The 18,604-nt window shown below is 33.6% G+C and overlaps 1 protein-coding gene across 1 annotated transcript; it reads right to left on the minus strand.

Moving 5' to 3' along the window:
* Positions 1–1,262: 1,262 nt before the first annotated feature.
* Positions 1,263–17,216, minus strand: LOC117324143 (arachidonate 5-lipoxygenase-like). The gene is made up of 17 exons (XM_033879814.1): positions 17,180–17,216; positions 14,442–14,525; positions 13,392–13,456; positions 13,233–13,277; positions 11,980–12,108; positions 11,279–11,370; positions 10,184–10,343; positions 9,944–10,036; positions 8,589–8,679; positions 8,331–8,448; positions 7,208–7,300; positions 6,991–7,051; positions 6,374–6,482; positions 5,453–5,562; positions 5,173–5,355; positions 4,309–4,472; positions 1,263–2,874 (listed from the first exon to the last, which is right to left on the minus strand). The coding sequence occupies exons 2-17, from the start codon at positions 14,515–14,517 to the stop codon at positions 2,760–2,762; spliced, it is 1,704 nt and encodes a 567-aa protein (XP_033735705.1). The 5' UTR covers positions 14,518–14,525; positions 17,180–17,216; the 3' UTR covers positions 1,263–2,759.
* Between the last annotated feature and the right edge of the window lie 1,388 nt (positions 17,217–18,604).

An 18,604-nucleotide genomic window follows, 5' to 3' on the forward strand; every position in this document is an offset into this window, starting at 1 on the left:
TAGTTTCCATACGTACATGTTCATTCGACGTAACTAGTATATCTAAAATTTTGATTACAGACAAGTCTCCGAAGTAACATTTTAATATTCTAGGTCAAATTGCCGGTCGAAAATTAGCTGACATTGACAATGGACTGGCCGTTTAAATATTAAGGTATATATAATTCATGGCCAGGTTGGAATGGTTAACTGTGATTATATCAGTGTATGAAATAGCAAATCAACTTTACTCATCAGAAGAATACAGTATTTCACAAATTCTCTGCTTATTGATTCGGAAAGGCATACTAGTACTGGTGCACTCTTTCATGAATGAAGTACGTATACAAACATGGTTATCTCAGCTACTATTTTTGATAAATGCTGGAATATTTGGTAAAATAGGAAGACATTTTATCAACGTAATTGTGCATTCCTGGATGTTCATGTTATTTTCAGGAATCTTGACGACTTTTGAGAAAAGTGTCTACAGCATTTACTTTTAAACCTCTTTTTAAAGACTTTTTTCTTTAACCCAAACCCTTAAAATATTCTCTGTTTGAACAGCTTTTGACCCAGACATGTTTCTTGTAAAATAACAGCATACTGATCAGTATATTGTAAAATTACAGTATGGTTAACAGTATAATATAACATTACATCATGGTTTTCTGTACAATGTAATATTACAACATGGTTCTCTGTATAATGTAATATTACAGCATGGTTCTCTGTATAATGTAATATTACATCATGGTTCTCTGTATAATGTAAATTACAACATGGTTCTCTGCATAATGTAATGTTACAGCATGGTTCTCTGTATAATGTAAATTACAACATGGTTCTCTGTATAATGTAATATTACAGCATGATTCTCTGTATAATGTAAATTACAACATGGTTCTCTGTATAATGTAATATTACAGCATGGTTCTCTGTATAATGTAAATTACAACATGGTTCTCTGTATAATGTAATATTACAGCATGGTTCTCTGTATAATGTAAATTACAACATGGTTCTCTGTATAATGTAATATTACAGCATGGTTCTCTGTATAATGTAAATTACAACATGGTTCTCTGTATAATGTAATATTACAGTATGGTTCTCTGTATAATGTAATATTACATCATGGTTCTCTGTATAATGTAATATTACAGCATGGTTCTCTGTATAATGTAATATTACAGCATGGTTCTCTATATAATGTAATAGTACAGCGTGATTCTCTGTATAATGTAATATTACATTATGATTCTCTGTATAATGTAATATTACAGCATGGTTCTCTGTATAATGTAATATTACAGCATGGTTCTCAGTAGAATGTTAAATTAAAGCATGGCTAACAGTATAATGTAAAAAAATACAGCATTATTAACAATATAATGTAATATTACAGCAGGTTATCAATATGTAAAATTACAGCATGGTTATATAATTAACAGTATTATGTAAAATAATAGCATGGTTAACAGCATAATGTAAAATTACAGCATGGTTATCAGTAGAATGTTAAAACTTTTTTAACCAAATAGATGTAGTATATAAACCCTTAATTTATTTTATAAATAATATTTTGGAGACATTCCAAAAAAATATATATATTCACATTTAATAATGATTTAAAATATAAAATATAAAATGTTAAAGAAATGTTAACTTCATAGACACTGCAGTAAAACATTAACTACTAAATATTTTTCGGGTTGTTGTATCTTAAACCAGGTTTTCTTGTATCTGTCTTTTTTTCATAAAACGAAACAACAATTACAAAAAAACTCGAATTGTATTTCTTCAAGTCTAAACCGCTTAAAGCTCATTGTCTGCATGGTTTGGAAAATAACACAGCCCTTTTAAAATAGGTCAGCTTCGAAGTTAAGTCAACAATGGCTAGCCTTAAGGGAAAATAGAGACCTACTCCATGCCCTCTGTCTAAAGGATAAGCGACAGGGATACCACAAGTCAAGTATTATTTACATCTAAAAAATATATAATATACATGTCAATCAATAAAATTGTATACTTCAACTCTGCATAAAGATATGAGAGATAACATAAAAAATTATAATGATAAAAAACACATAATTACATGCCATACCGCATTCTTTTATATATTCACTTACAATTAGTAACCAATTTCACTAATTATACACCCCATTTTTACAAAAGTTTACTGTATCAGAAAACTTCTTATAGACCATTATTTGTGTAGCTATATCACATTATTTTCTAGTTCAAAATCTAATTTTCTTTCAATATGTTTATACAAGTAGTTTTTCGCAGTTCAATTTTCTGAAAATTCTTAGTGATATTTAAATGAAGGAAATTTTTGAATACACTAATATAACTATTTAATTTTGATCTTTACGACCTACGTAATATGTTGAGGGACTTGTATATTAGTGATTACTAAGTAACAAATCAATTTTCATTGTTCCAAACACTCATGTAAATTGTATTTCCATCATCACTATTTGATAATAGTCTTAGGTAAGTTAATATGCTGTTGACCATCTAGTTCGTCTGTGAGTAAACAACCTCGCGGAAATACATACGATGCAACTGTGCCTTACTGGAGAAATTTGAGTTATTTGTCCTTGATCGGGGTCAGATGGAATTCAGCGTTTTGCAGAGTCTAGATGCTGATAAAAGTCAGGATGTTGTTGGGTCTAAATGTTGATAGAAGACAAAATGTTGTTGGGTTTACATTTTGATAGAATTCAAGATGTTAATGGGTCTAGATGTTGGTAGAAGACAAGATGTTGTTTGGTCTAAATGCTGATTGCATTTGGGATTTTTTCAGGACTTGCCCACAGGTAAGGGTATCTTCTCGTTCTGTTCCGTTCATCGATCCTTTCAACAACTCTTTGCAAATCTTTTTGGAACCTGAAACGGTACAATTTCATCTTCTGGTTTGCAGTGCCAATTTGTAAGATTATACTCATTACGGTTTAGATAGCCAGTATCAACTACCGATATATAAACACAGCACGTCAAATTTAAAGAAAATGGTAACTTAAATCAAACATTGATGCATACTCGTATATGTAATTATCAAACCAAATTGAATTAGGGTGGTGTAAGCTTATACAGGATAGCAGACAAATATTATTAATGTTTCAATACGTTATGTCTGTAGTCACCACGTCTGTATAGGTGTTACGTAAAAAATGAGTCACAAAGATGGTCAAAGAGGAAATATCTCTGACTTAGGTTGTTCTGTTTTGACTCCATTCATAAACGTACCTATTCAGAAACATTTTATATTTTATCATTTGAACCGAAAACCGATCTGATTTGATGCAATAATTTCACCCACATTACCCATGATAGGGTAAACACCATACTCTTGTAAATACGGAACATTTGTTTTTTGCACATATGTTGAACATGTGTATTTTGTATATATATTAAACATGTGTATTATGTATATATATTGAACATGTGTATTATGTATATATACTGAACATGTGTATTTTGTATACATGTGTATATATTGAACATTTGCATTATGTATGTATATACATATACATTGACCATGTGTATTGAACGTTATATTTGACAAGCTTTCCCAGGAATTGAAAGTGGATAAAAGACTCTTTAATAACACACAGTCGTAAAGGTGAATAATGTTTAAGAACTCTGACGTTATATTCCGAAACATTACCTTCGCCTTGGTATATATGTATACCGGTTATCACGAGCATTACAGAGTTCGAGTGTGAGGTCTGCCACCAGACATGTAACAACAAAGTGTATGTACATCTTTTTGCAATGGAAATCGACAAAGTACACGCCCAGTTATAAACTAATCATATGTACTCCGAATTATCCACATTGTACAAAGCTTAACTAAGTGACCTATATATTGAAGTACGCTTTATTTAGCACCGAACCACATTTTTATGAATGTTCATGGACCCTTTCTTTTCGGTTGAACTAGTCAGCTATATGACGTATCCAGACGATGACAGATTAGAGTACATGATCACTTGATCCAAAATGCACGTTTCATGCGGTGCGAGTGATTGTTTTACCGTTTTACGGAATGTTTTACCCTGTTCTACTGCCGACTTTGGGTACTTCCTCTAGTTTTTATCTTAATCTGAACCCCTTGTTCCTGAAGGAAAGCGAGGAAATACAAATACACTCTAACATCGAGTCCCACACATTTTATAGCAGGATATCAATAAAACATCATTTATACATTCGTGTATGTCGTAAAATCACTGGGTGCTGCATTGAATTTGTGTCGCGAGTTAACGTGATGGGATTTCATTATTAACAGAACCATATTTCAGTTCTGAATCAAATACTCACTGTTGTACGGCTTCGTCACCACGAAATGCAACACAGTCCTTGTCGAAATGACCAAGAAGGCTGGTATTCCTTGTACTCAGGAATTTCATTATAACCATTTCCAATAGGCAGGTGAGTTTGGATGGAATGGCTCTGATGATGTCTCCGCCTGTCAGCTCGGCGTGCTTAGTTCAAAGGAAAATAAATAACGCTAAACCAACCAGTCCACCAAGCGACACAAAAATAATAAAAACTTCTTAGACTCGTTTCATAAAATCTCATTTGAATAAAAGAAAACTTAAACATCTCATATAAATTGAATTAAAATCTAAGCAAAGTACATCAATGATGCATTCTGTTTTATTGCGTTTTATTCATGTTTATAGAGACGATAGAAATAGTAATGTTATTTTACACAATGATAAACAATCAGGGAAAAATTTAGGAATAAAATATAAAAACAAAAGGGTTGAAGAAATATATTGTTCATAAGCTTTTTATAAGTAGTCAAGTGCTGTCTTTGAACTTTTTTCTAGACTGATGAGAACCAAAATGTAATCGGGTGTAAAATTCCAAGCTTTGATGTTCTGGTGTAAGAGATATCTTATACACAAGCCTTTTTTATTTCAAAGGTCAGCTGTGACTTTTGATCTTTAACTTTGACCAATGACAACCAAAATCAGATATAGACATTGATAATGTGATGTTTATCGGGTGCCGTTTTAGTATTTATCTAAAAAATGTGATATCCTTTAATTCGATTTAGTAATAGCATTAATTAATTAAGCGATATAAAATATCACAGATAAATACTAAAACGGCGTCCCATGGATGTTAATCTAAACACATACTCACGGACGTCTCGGCATGTACTATAAGACTTACCGGGTCCTGAGGCGGCGCCCCTCTCATGCCAACAGGATAGGCTGGCTGGAAGCCGTACTGCTCGTACTGTGGGAAATTGGTGACCGCGTGACTCACGCTACACATGTATATGATACAGGTCAGGATTTGAATCAGCTGATCATTTGTAGATATATTGAGACCATTATCATCCAACGGAAGTCCCTAAAAGATACCAATTTATTAATCTCATTACTGTTAAATATCAAATATATCCAATAAATTAGAGGGAAGCATGTGGTTGGTTATCAGAAAGTCGTACCTGTATTCCGCAACCACCGCCTTCTTTTTCTCTTTCAGAAATGATCGCCAACACCCAGGCCTGCATTTGTTGATCATCACTGACTCGTAGTCGGCCATTAATGCCAGCATCTATATGAATTAGCCAATACATCATAAGAAAGTGATTAATTCTTGGTTTCGAAGCACCTCCCATGGCATATACAGTTGTAGGATGTCCCTAACATCGCTGACGAGACCTAGCTAGACGAGTAAACTGTTGTAGGATTTCCCTAACATTGTTGACGAGACCTAGCTAGACGAGTAAAACAGTTGTATGATGTCCCTAACATCGCTGACAAGACCTAGCTAGACGAGTAAAACAGTTGTATGATGTCCCTAACATCGCTGACAAGACCTAGCTAGACGAGTAAAACAGTTGTATGATGTCCCTAACATCGCTGACGAGACCTAGCTAGACGAGTAAAACAGTTGTATGATGTCCCTAACATCGCTGACGAGACCTAGCTAGACGAGTAAACAGTTGTATGATGTCCCTAACATCGCTGACGAGACCTAGCTAGACGAGTAAACAGTTGTATGATGTCCCTAACATCGCTGACGAGACCTAGCTAGACGAGTAAACAGTTGTATGATGTCCCTAACATCGCTGACGAGACCTAGATGGGTAAAAATGTTGTCTGATGTACCTAACATCACTTAATTACGAAACCTCGATTGGTGAGACAGCTGTATGATGTCCCTAAAATCACTGACGAAACCTAGATTGTCGAAACAGTTGCATGACGTCCCTAACATGACTGACGAAACCTAGATAGTGAAACAGCTTTATGATGTCCCTAAATTCACAGTTTACCGTGAAAACGTCATTCGGTAATGTGGAAGTCTCTCTCAATATCTGATTGCTAGTGATAAGGTATTAATTGATTCGCCCTTCACTTACCATCATAGTAAAGTCCGACATACGTCCTGACATAATTGTTGATAGCCTCATAGACAAGAAGTGCGTCATCACGGTAATAGTACTTAGGTAGGATACCATCGCCTGTTACCTAAAACATATCAGCCAAAGTCACATCACGTCAGTTACTATTGTAATTACATAAACAGGATTATTGAAAAGGCTTCCATAAAGTAAATTATAATGTTATTTTTAATGGTAGATGTTTAAGGGCGACGCTTATCTTCTATGAGTTACAATAATATATAAAAATATATTGCTACCAATCTATCATTTCATATTTAAGCTGTATAGGTGATATTTTCGAAATGAAATGCATATATCAGTTTTGATGGTTTTCCATGAGAAATACTAATGCTTTTGAAATCGCGATTGAATTAATAAACTATATCAAATATAAAGTATTAGTGTATCTTTATCGCATTTTACAAATGTAATGTAATTAACTAGTTCAGTTTAATCCCGAGATGTTGCCCACATTTTTACTTGTGTTCAAGAAACCAGAACCCATTAGCAATTAACATGTTGTGTTGATATATAATCCCATAATGCACTCGCTGTATATCAAAACATGATATATATAATATATTCCCTCATACCCCTCTGTTTTCAAGATCTGTCGGTAGTATTCCGTCAGTGTCCATGTTCCACTGCGCCAATCTGAAGTCAGAAAGCTTGAAGTCCCATACATGCTCTAGTAACCTTATATTTAAAAAAGCACCATATTAAAATATCTAAACAAATCTGATGATGTTAAGCACTCCTAACTTAAATTTATTCTACTTGATTCGTTTGTTATGTTTCAGAAATATTTACCTTCTTCTGATGATCTCCATCATTCCATCTCTGCCGATTGATAACGTCTGGTCAACTAATCCATTTTTTGAGATCAGACGTTCTCTTGCTACACTAAAAGTGAAATCCATGCAAGCATAGGTATTATAGGTCTATAACTAGTGTGTCAAAAGCAATATTCAATTATTGTAAACATATGTGCAATATTTTATATAACTGTATTTAATAATTGTAGTTCAGGTAAAAAATGTATATTTGCATCCAATGCTTCTAATTTAAATTGCATGTTTGATAATTATATTCAATCTCTGCAATTAGATTTGGTCCGATTTCCCTCATTGCTCATTGACCAAAACTTGGTTACATAGAGGTTAACATTTTAGATATTGATATATTGACGTTTCTATTTTCATAAACAACGAGTCAGTATATCATTTATATAATATCATAATCATTGTGATGTCACAATGTCCCTATGTAATTTCTTGTTATCAAGATATATATATGTGTAATGCATTTCCACTCTTCTGTTAACACGTTTCATAACCACGATATGCAATTAAGACCATTTGATGCGGTCAATATGGTGTAATACCAACTTTGTAGAATCATATATTGACCGAGGTCATTGAACTCACCATAGGTAATTGATAATTATTTGTTCAATATAATTTCAATACGTAATAACTTCTATTTTTATTCAATGATATAGATTACTACTCTAAAACATTTATGTGTGGAATAAAAATATGTTTAATCAATGAAAGATATCTGTGAAATAGAAAATATATCAATGTAATACTTTGCTCTCTAATTCCAAAACAAACGAGAGTAAAATATGAACGATCGAACTTTGTCAACATGACTCTGGGAGCTCCCAGTCTGATGCTCATTCATTTAGAATGAATGACAGAAAGATTTGAATTGATTGAAATACTATTAAAATGTGGTAAATTATTTAAGAAATATCGATTTCACCTCATGCATCTCATAAAATTGAACCTGTGTCTTTTGTAACTTGGATGACTTGTTTGATAGTTCTTTAAACAACATTTACATTCAAATATATTTTATGAAATAACGAATGAAGTACATTTTGTATCCATAAGTTTGAATTTATAAAAAAAACGAAGCAATCAATTACGTGTTGATAGCCAGAAGGTAATGGAAATGTGGAGCCAGTACTTGAAAAATCGGATGGGTCTGAGTGAGGTTCCGGTGTGTAACCACAGCTACACTCTCCATTAACAGATGAGTAACACCTGCGTAGACAAATAAAACTACATAAATTACTTTCATCTATGATATTGATTAATTACATGACACTTATTACAATACCTGATATTGTTTATGCATCATTGTCAAAATAAAAACTCACTGGTAACAATACAATATGCCTTACCTAGGTGTGAAAATGATTCCTGAAATGAACTGTCTGCGTGGTTGAACCACAGCTTTGCCATCAACCAGCTTCGGTCTTCGGGCAAGAACATCTAAAAAAACAAGTTCATCAATGAAAAAATTACTGAGTAATGTACATTACGTAGACATGATAAACATGAACCTCTTACTATCATCAACATTTGGTTCATGTGGTGAGGATACAAGAAGAGTACAAATTCTATTCGCTATAATAGCAAAACGAACTTTTACATACATATATTTTTTTCAGTTTTTACTGCTTCTCGAAAAGGTAAATAGGTAACAATTACATGTCGCATATATGACTTTAGCGATGCGACTAATACAAAGTTAACTCGCCTTTCATCAAGGTGACTGGAATTTGATTCCCCGATCGAACCTGAGAATGAATGGTATCATCTGTCTGATCAAATGTGTTTTCGAGGTATATCTTCTTGTGCGTTAGTGGTGAGTTATTGATATAAGTTCAAATGGTTTGAGTTTTTGTAATTTTGTGTAACGGCGAACACTAGTTACGTATACACAAGCCACCAAATGCGATCAAAGTTTTACATATTCTTTTCTGAGGTGGTAGTCTCCACTAATGTGCAGGTAAGATTTAACGAACTCATTTCAATGTATAAGTGATACAGAGTATATTGGATGGTTAAAAATAACGGTATATCATGTTTTACTAGTATATAAAAATATCGGTATATCGTGTTTTACTAGTATGACAAAATATCAGTATATCGTGTTTTAATAGTACGAGAAAATGTCGGTATATCGTGTTTTACTAGTATGACAAAATATCGGTATATCATGTTTTACTAGTATGACAAAATATCAGTATATCGTGTTTTACAAGAATGACAAAATATCGGTATATCGTGTTTTAATAGTACGACTAAATATCGGTATATCATGTTTTAATAGTATGACAAAATATCGGTATATCGTGTTTCACGAATGAGAAATATGTGTCATATTCAACACAACTCATTTAAAGGACAAAACAAGAGAAGAAAAATGTGTGCGGGAATCAGAAGTGTATTCTGACGTCGTATCGTTATGACGTTATGACTGACAAACAAGAACGACAAAAAATACCTGCTCGATGATATTTCTGCATTTTCAGCTCTTTAAATGATAAGGTTTGCTTTAATAACTGCGTATTTTATTAAAAATTGCTATGTATATTGCGCAAATGAAGCAAAATAGTGACAATTTAAGTTTTTATGAAATTGATAATTTCTCGTATATCAGTGGTGAAAAAGAAAAAAAGTTTTTAAAAGTTAAGAATTATATTCATATCATTGTTAAAGTGCATTAAAAAGTTAGGCTTCATTATCTTACCGGGTTATTTCCCCCCTCTTGCTGTAACTGTATGGCGACGGGCATCAATTCATCGTTAGAATCCACGAGGAACAGCGCAATAGGAGCACAGACCTGGAAGTACAATCATTAACACAGTAATAATGTCCTATTATAATGCATTGACGCTTATTGTTTGTAAATAAAATTAATGACCCACGTTGCATGTGAAGCGCTATCAGACAGGATCCTATATATTAATGACAAAGAGACTAGGCTTACTCCGTATTTATCCTTCATCCCATCCAGAATGCTATAATTCACGATGAAAAGTCTGTTATCTCGGATGGCTGTATCCAGAGTGTAATCCTCATCATCAGATTTCTGTAGCAATACTTTCTCCAGGGAAGCCCTCCTCTTGTCAATGTTATCTGTCATTTTTCTGAAAATATATAATTATCATCACATAATTTGTACAGCTCACCGAACTAGCAAAATAGAAATAGTGACTATTTGTGAATGAAGAATTGCAAAAAAAATCAATGTTCTTCGCAAATATCTGGAATTTTGGCTATCGGATATCGGTCAAAACCGAACATATAACAGAAGACTTGCGAAGATCATTCATTATCAATCATACGTATACTGATGACGCGTTTATATTATTAACTGTTAGTATTGTTACTTACTTTGTTGGTATTGTTACTTACTTTGTTAATATTGTAACTTACTTTGTTAGTAATGTTACTTACTTTTTTTTGTAACTGTAACTTGATTTGTTAATATTGTTACTTACTTTGTTAGTAGTGTTACTTACTTTGTTAGTAGTGTTACTTTGTTAGTAGTGTTACTTACTTTGTTAGTAGTGTTACTTTGTTAATATTGTTACTTACTTTGTTTTTTTATTATTATTTACTTTGTTGGTATTGTTATCTACTTTGTTAATATTGTTACTTACTTTGTAAGAAGTGTTACATACTTTGTAAGTGTTATAACTTACTTAATTAGTAATTTTACTTACTTTGTATATATTGTTATTTTCTTAATTGGTATTGTTGTTTACTTTGCTAGTATTGTTACTTTGTTAGTATTGTTACTTTGCTAGTATTGTTACTTTGTTAGTATCGTTACTTTCTTGATATTGTTACTAACTTTGTCGTTATTGTTACTTAATTGGTATTGTTATTTACTTTGTTAATATTGTTAATTTGTTAGTATTGTAACTTTGTTAGCATCGTTACTTTGTTAGTATTGCTACTTTGTTAGTATAGTTACTTTGTTAGTATTGCTACCTTGTTAGTATTGTTACTTTGTTAGTATTGCTACTTTGTTACTAACTTTGTTGAGATTGTTTCGTTTGTTAGTTTTGTCACGTACTTTGGTATTTCGGTACAGCGTTCAATGACGAACGGATTTACCCCAACCAATCTCTGCCTTCCAAAGAATGCATCATCTCTCCAAATATCCGCCTGGGAAAAAAACAATGTCCCAATCTAACGCTATGCTATTACAATATCGGTTTAGTCCACGACGTTACCTGGGACACAAAAGAACACGTGGGAATGCTGTAACTGTTCGCCATTCTTTTAGCATCTGGACTATTAGATGGCTAGGGTTCTGTGACAATAGTCGCTAATAAAATCAACCTGTCTTTCAAATGTCATATGACAGTTGTAAAAATGTGTAAATTACGAACTGAACCATGATTTCCTCTATCAAAGATGTTCAAATTGTCTATTTTCTCGATTTTACGCTTTCCAAGAAAATAACGAATACAACGAACCGCTGAATATAACGAATTTTATAGTAGGCTGTGGGTGGATTAAAGGGATTAAGACATCATATATAATATAATATTGCTGGTAATCCATCCGGTCAACATCAACCACTTATTGTTAATTTTGATGAATTTCTTGTTTTTTGTTTTGTTTAACTTAATAGTTTCGTTTCTTTGATCAACAATTGTTTTAAATCTCTCTGATTTCAGTTTTTTAGGTTATTACTTACTATGTGATAAAATAGGGTTCCATTATTTGTTGCTCGACAAATAATTCAATGTAAACTCTTTCCACACTTACGGTCGATGGCTTAGGAAATATCCGTCCATACACATTCAAAAGGTCTGCCAACTTGTGCCACGTCGGAGTGAAAAATCGGTCGATGACGTAACCACTTAACAACACCGTGAGTAGATAAGAAATCCGAATCTAGAAGTGAAAACATTCCCTGCTTCTTACAAAAATGCATCAGATGATATCTAGGTTATGGAAATATATCTACTTAACATATTTAAGATATTAATACGAGAACAAGAGAATTTCCTCACAATGAAAAAAAAAGTTATCCAGGTTTGATTTTATTAATAAAGTCACAAGCTCAAACTTTATTACTTTGTACTGTATAAAAACAAACATCTTGGTTTGATAATAATCACTCTTTTGTGGCGATGTAGCATCTTTAAATAACTGCATTAGGATATGGTTTGTTTGGAACTGTATTGTTAAAGTCCTTTCAACAGCTATGGTAAATTAATATAGGACTCCCCTGTGTGCGAGATACATGTGTGCGGTGGTTGTGTGTGTGTTTTGTGAGTTAATGATATTGTCGTGTGTGTCTCTTGGTGATAGTACGAAACTAATACCGACTTTATAGTGCTACCTCACTGAAGCATACTGCCGACGGCATCGAGCAGAACACCCTACCTGATCACATTATACTGGCAACTGGGGAACCAGTCACCCCTATTACTAAGCACTAAGCAAAATAAACTCTGGTATTTCTCGTCAGGGGATAGAACCGAAAGCCTTCCACACAAGGGCGAACACTCAACTAAAGGCAAAACGTGAGTCATCGTCTAGGGAGACATTAGGAAAAGAAAAAAATGCTATCCGAAATTTAGTCGCCTCTTTAAATATGCAACAGGGGCAGCAGGTACAATTTTCACGCCCTACATGCAGAACAGGCATTATGAAAAGTGAATAGAATATGAACAGAATAAAGTGAAGAACTTGATGTAAATGTAACAGTATATCGTCACTAGTACAAATGTGCATACATGTATAAAATACGTTTTGGTACTTTTGTTTGCGTGACGAAAATTTGTATTCATCCAACATTAAACAAAATGAAAATATTAAGGAAATATATCGTTTTTAGTTCTATGTCTTATCAACTCTGTAAAATGTCTTGATTAGTGATTAATATATAACCAAAGTTTACAGTAGGGCAACACTAAACACTAAAAGCAACTTTTCTACATATTGTTTCTTGAATTTAGCGGTCATTCATTAAAATCTATATTGGTATTACTGAATAGAAATTTGATATTTACCCATTCGCAACAGCTAAATTTTTCCTTTTTCGGTAGTGTTCTTGCCTAGAAAATAGAGTCAAATATCAATTCATTAAAATTTTATTTGGAAACAGGAATATTACATAATAATCAAAATGTTAAATACTGTATCTTAATGATTGCACAAAAAATACTTACACAGGAAGGAAGACCTGGGACGTACTCTACCAACTGATACTCTTCTGTCGCAACACGGAGATCTTCTGAAATAGTAATAGTAATAGTAATATATGTATACGGATATATATACATATGCCTGGTCAGGGCCTGAAGTCATACATTTTTCTTCCTTCGTTAATTGCGTTACTATGTTATATATGTATAAATATATAATTATAAATAAATTGAGTGGATGTTCGTCAGGGTATTAGTCACTGATATCAACACATATTTTTCAGGATAATCTACATTTAAAGGGTCGGATTCTAAGATGATGTCCGTCAATTACAGAAATAAGAACACAAACTACAACGTCGTATTGTTAACGTCTAAATATTGAAACATAAACTAAAAGAATAAGGTTTTGGTATGGATTTAGTTCAGATTAAATGTCTACTGTGTAAAAGAAAAGGCTTTTAATGATAGGACTGTTATAACCTGTAGTTTTGTCGAATCTTGCAGGGTTTTTTCATTATAGCTGCTAGAAAATTTCTCATAAAAGGTATAATAACCGAGTACATAAAATACCTGTACACCTTTAAGATAAATATATGTACAAACCTCGTGTTCACTAAATCGTTGAAGTTATTCGTGTTAGACGAACTCATTATCAAACACAGTGGTATAGCTCACATAACATCGAATTGATATCAATTAGCAATTAACCGCACGAAATCAGGAAGTCTGACGAATACAAAACGAAACTTGATGGATGACCTGCATGATATGCATTAGCACAAAGACCAGGAAAATTGTAACAGCCAAGGTGACCTCGAAGAGGACTTATTGTTAGACGTTATCGAGGCAGAAAGGGATTTATATCAATTTGGTTAAAATGCTTTCACTTCCTCTTTAATGTAAATTGGGGAAGTGCAATACGGCTATAAAGACTGTAACAAAAAATGCATTTTACAACAACAACAACAACAACAACTGCTATATAATTGATTAATTCTATGATATTATGACCTTTAGTTGTACACAGCAGCAGTGTTCACTTAAGTAAAGAAGAAAATATCCTACACTAACCTATAACGATTGGATCATCCGGAGCGCCAGCAAGAGCTGTCCGATTCGGTGTAGTCGTGCGGCGTCGCATCTCCATTAAATTATCTGAAAGGTTATAACCACTAGTTGTCATCCATCTATACAAGGGAAGATGTAACTGAGTGTTGTACAGTACAGATCTAAGACAAACACCTAGGTGTGGTGTAAAATTGCAAATTAAGAAATTCTGTGACTGAAAGGAAGAGAGAAAGGGCTCTAACTTTATTAACAATCGGGTACGGAAAGCACGTTTACGTAAATACGTAATTGTTTACAATTATGTAATACTGAATGCAGGTGTTTATATGTACGTAATTATTTACCGCTACTTAAGTTTTTTTTCGTCAATTTAGACGGTTCACGGTTGTTACGGATTATTAAATGTATTTCTTAAAATGTCCGCCATGTAAATGCTCTCCTGATTATCAAAATAATGTGAAGTATCATTTCAGTAGCCCTAAAATCTGAAAACGGACATAGAAACATATGGAGAACGAAGTGTATCATAGATGTATTTAGGTTCTCAAGCAACGCAGTATATATCAGCCTATCTCCAACAACAAAAGCAGTACGCTGGAACTCATCTTTCAAATGTCTGCGGATTGAATAATCTCGCGAAAGACAATTAAACACTGACATTGGCAAAATTATAATATTGAAAATGAAACGGTAGTTTAAATGATTTATTGATTTTGAATTCATTCGCGACATGTTTGCATAGAGATACGTTATCTACATGTATGTAAATATACGCGATTTCCCCACATACATTTTGTATTGTTATTCATATTGCAATTTATTTTGCGAATTTATTCTTTCATATCCAATATCTTCTGTTTTTATTCAACATATTATGACATATATGGTATAATTGCGTTTTATATCACAAATATTCATTATACTAAACAAAAGATTTAGAATGCAAACCAAAGATGGTCAATTTTAAGAAAGAACAAAATATGTAAGATTGTACCATATAAAATATCATATTGTACAATATAAAATATCCTATTGTGCAATATAACAACACAAGTTTTAAAATAAGATTTTAAAGATTTAGCAAAAGCAACAAGATGTCATATTACAACATTTTAGACGCCACAGTAGTATTACATATTCTGTAATAATAACTCCTTTCAAAAATCTACCTTTTCACTGTAATTCAGTACATGTATAGTTACACAGTGTATATTGCATGAGTAAAACAAAATTAAGATCTGCAATGTTTAGACACTACTTTAAATGCTTTTAACTACAAAACATATTAAAAGTACAGCTTCTCACTTCGTCAGGTGCACTTAAGTGAATGATCTGCACAAAAGCATTATAAACACTCACACCAAACAAAAATACAACACGCATACACCACGATAGGACATAATGTGTATTGTACAGCTTCTCAACTCGTCAGGTGCACTTAGTAGTGAATGATCCGTACAAAAGCATTATATATTCCCAAAACCACACAAAAAACACATCGCAACATATGAACATCTTTACCATTTATACACAAAATAGGTAACACAATTTGACATCAGATTCCACCTATTCTGCAGTTGTGTCTGCCCCGGAGTGGTCCGGGTTGTATATCCCCTGTGACGAGGAACGTGGTAACTACCTTCTAAAACATGTATTTAAATACAACAACACAAACCCTGAATATAGAGGTGGGGGCCTCCCATGCCAATATCATCTGGCAAAAAACCCCTCCCCTTTCTAAACCCCCCCCCCCCCCCCCCTATCTTTTCCTCTTACTATTACTAATCGCTATCAAACTGTGCTTTATGTACATAGCACTGCTCCAGTAGGGTAGGCTTGTAGACGATTGATTATACACAGTAATCAATAGTCTCCCGAAAAAAAGTCTTTGTATAATAACTCGTTATCACGCAACCCAAATTCCCTATGCTTTCCCAAGCCCAGCACTACCCCTTTATAATCACCCTATAACTACACTCTACATAACAAACTAGTCTGATCTATACCCTCTTCCCATTCGAAAACACCGTGGTTAGCAATACAAAATGGTGTCTAGAACTCCTACTATCAATAACAAAACTATATCCCACTAACAAACTACACCAATTTTTTTTTCAAACCAATATATACTCTATCTCACGCTATCCTCTACACTTGTTGTCCTTCGGAAGGACGTTAATCCGGGGTCCGGTGTACGGTGAGTCACGCCGTGCACGTTAAAGATCCTCTACTGATATTCGAACAAGAGTAGGCTAATTGCTAGCCGCCACAGAGTATAGGTTCATATAGGTCTAGATTAGGATAATATAGGGCAATTCAATGACAGTCCAACTTTTTTTTGTTATATAGACATAGAGATAATCGTCTGTCCCTCTCATATTAGATCATTTGGCGATGACGAAATGCGAAATTGCTCCCTATTAGTGCCCCGACCCACCCCTTTCCCCCTAGTGTCCTAGGCTCGGTTATAACCGGAACAAGGACGTTAATCCCCAACAATCATCAATCAATCAACATATTAAAAGGTTTTATATTAATTATTCGGCATACTCTAGCTATTTACTATTAAGTAATTGATATTAAGATTGTTTATGCCCTGAATGAATGATAACATACATTAAAATTTTGAGATTTATATTCATTGACCTAACGTAAAACTACGGTATTAATGTAATCATTTCATTGTACACATAACCAGCAAGGTAGATAACCTGTGTCATATAAGCGAAATGCATACTTACGTTAGTACAAGTTGTTCTGTAGACTGACGATTCCAACAATGTGTGTTAGGACTAATAAATACACCGACATTTATAGACCCGATGGAATGCGGACCTGTTACACAAGAATGATCCAGTATTGTTCGACATGTTAAAGGCGCCGATAACCTCATACCCCGAATAAGCACATGACTGATTATCTATGTAGTATATATTGATATTCGGAGAAAAGTCGTAACAGTTCTCGGTAGAGATGGTAAATTGTTTTTGCTATAACATCAAAATAAGTTTATAATCAAACTGTCAAAAAGGTTCTTCAATGATATTTTGAAGTCCCTGTTCTCGATTTTGTGTTTTGTCACTGAACATTCTATTGCAATTTTTCATTTTCATCCTCTTTATGTCGAAACCGTGTACTTGTTTACTCCATTAGGGCTGTAAACATGTAGGCGTAGATTAAATCAATAAAACCACTGGTTCAGATTATCTCTATCTGTTTTACTAGTATCAAATTGGTGAAAAATAATTTTATTTCTAATTTGTTTAGGTCGATCTAGATAACCCTAACTGATTTTCCACATCGAGAATGGCCGAATACTAGTATTCTGAATAATGATCAGCATCTGCTCAACTAATTAGTATTGTTTGTTAAGTTTAAAGGCGTGAAACCCGTTACCTTTGCTAATATAATTCGGAACACCTAATAGGGAGTGAGCAAGCTTATTTTGTCGCGAGAAGGGCTTTGATATGTGGACATATCCGTGGTTGTCGTGGATGTGATAAATCATTCTCTTATTCCCTTTAGGGATATCCTCAGTTTTACCGATATAAAATGTGTTTGGAAACTTGATAATCTTCTCGAGTTGGTATTTCCCTGTCTGAACCCCAAGCTTAAATTAAGGTCTTCATTTTATATATCGTATCCACGTCACAAATTGATAACGTTTTCAATTTCGACGCACATTTCCATGATGGCGCAATGGCAAAAATTCACAACACTTTGTAATTAACTACTTATTCAAACAAGGATCTATACCCTGGACATGGATATCTCAATCCTCGTGTAAGAGTTTGGACGGCCAGCACGAGGCTCTTGCTGAGTGCTGGTCAGCCAAACTCTTACATGAGGGGTGGAGTAGAGTATCCACGTTCAGACCCAGCTAAGGTTCTAGAGTCCTCTTTAAAGACTTTATATCAGAAGTCGTTATTTACTTTTCCATTCGACGTGTAAATCCAAATATTCTTCCATGGATTATTTACCAGTCGTCAATATGGTGGCTGATTGGGCCATTTTTAAAACATTTATTTTTATAAAACAGCAATTTTCGGACCAAGAAAGTAAAACAAACTGTTTTGTATTTTCCTAAGAGGCGAATGACCCCGAAAAGCGACTAATAACTCACGAATAATGGTGTCTTTTACCGGGAAAAAGCATCACCTTTGTCG

Source organism: Pecten maximus, chromosome 3 (assembly GCF_902652985.1).
Source record: "Pecten maximus chromosome 3, xPecMax1.1, whole genome shotgun sequence".
In the NCBI taxonomy this organism is placed as follows: Eukaryota; Metazoa; Mollusca; class Bivalvia; order Pectinida; family Pectinidae; genus Pecten; species Pecten maximus.

Bases quoted from the DNA above. Each gene is read 5' to 3' on its own strand.
- LOC117324143 (XM_033879814.1), bottom strand. From the start codon at position 14,517: ATGGAGATGCGACGCCGCACGACTACACCGAATCGGACAGCTCTTGCT. The intron at 5,563-6,373 runs GTAAGTGAAGGG...TAATTCATATAG, and splicing joins TGTCGGACTTTACTATGATG to ATGCTGGCATTAATGGCCGA. The intron at 2,875-4,308 runs GTGAGTATTTGA...GTACCGTTTCAG, and splicing joins GGTGACGAAGCCGTACAACA to GTTCCAAAAAGATTTGCAAA.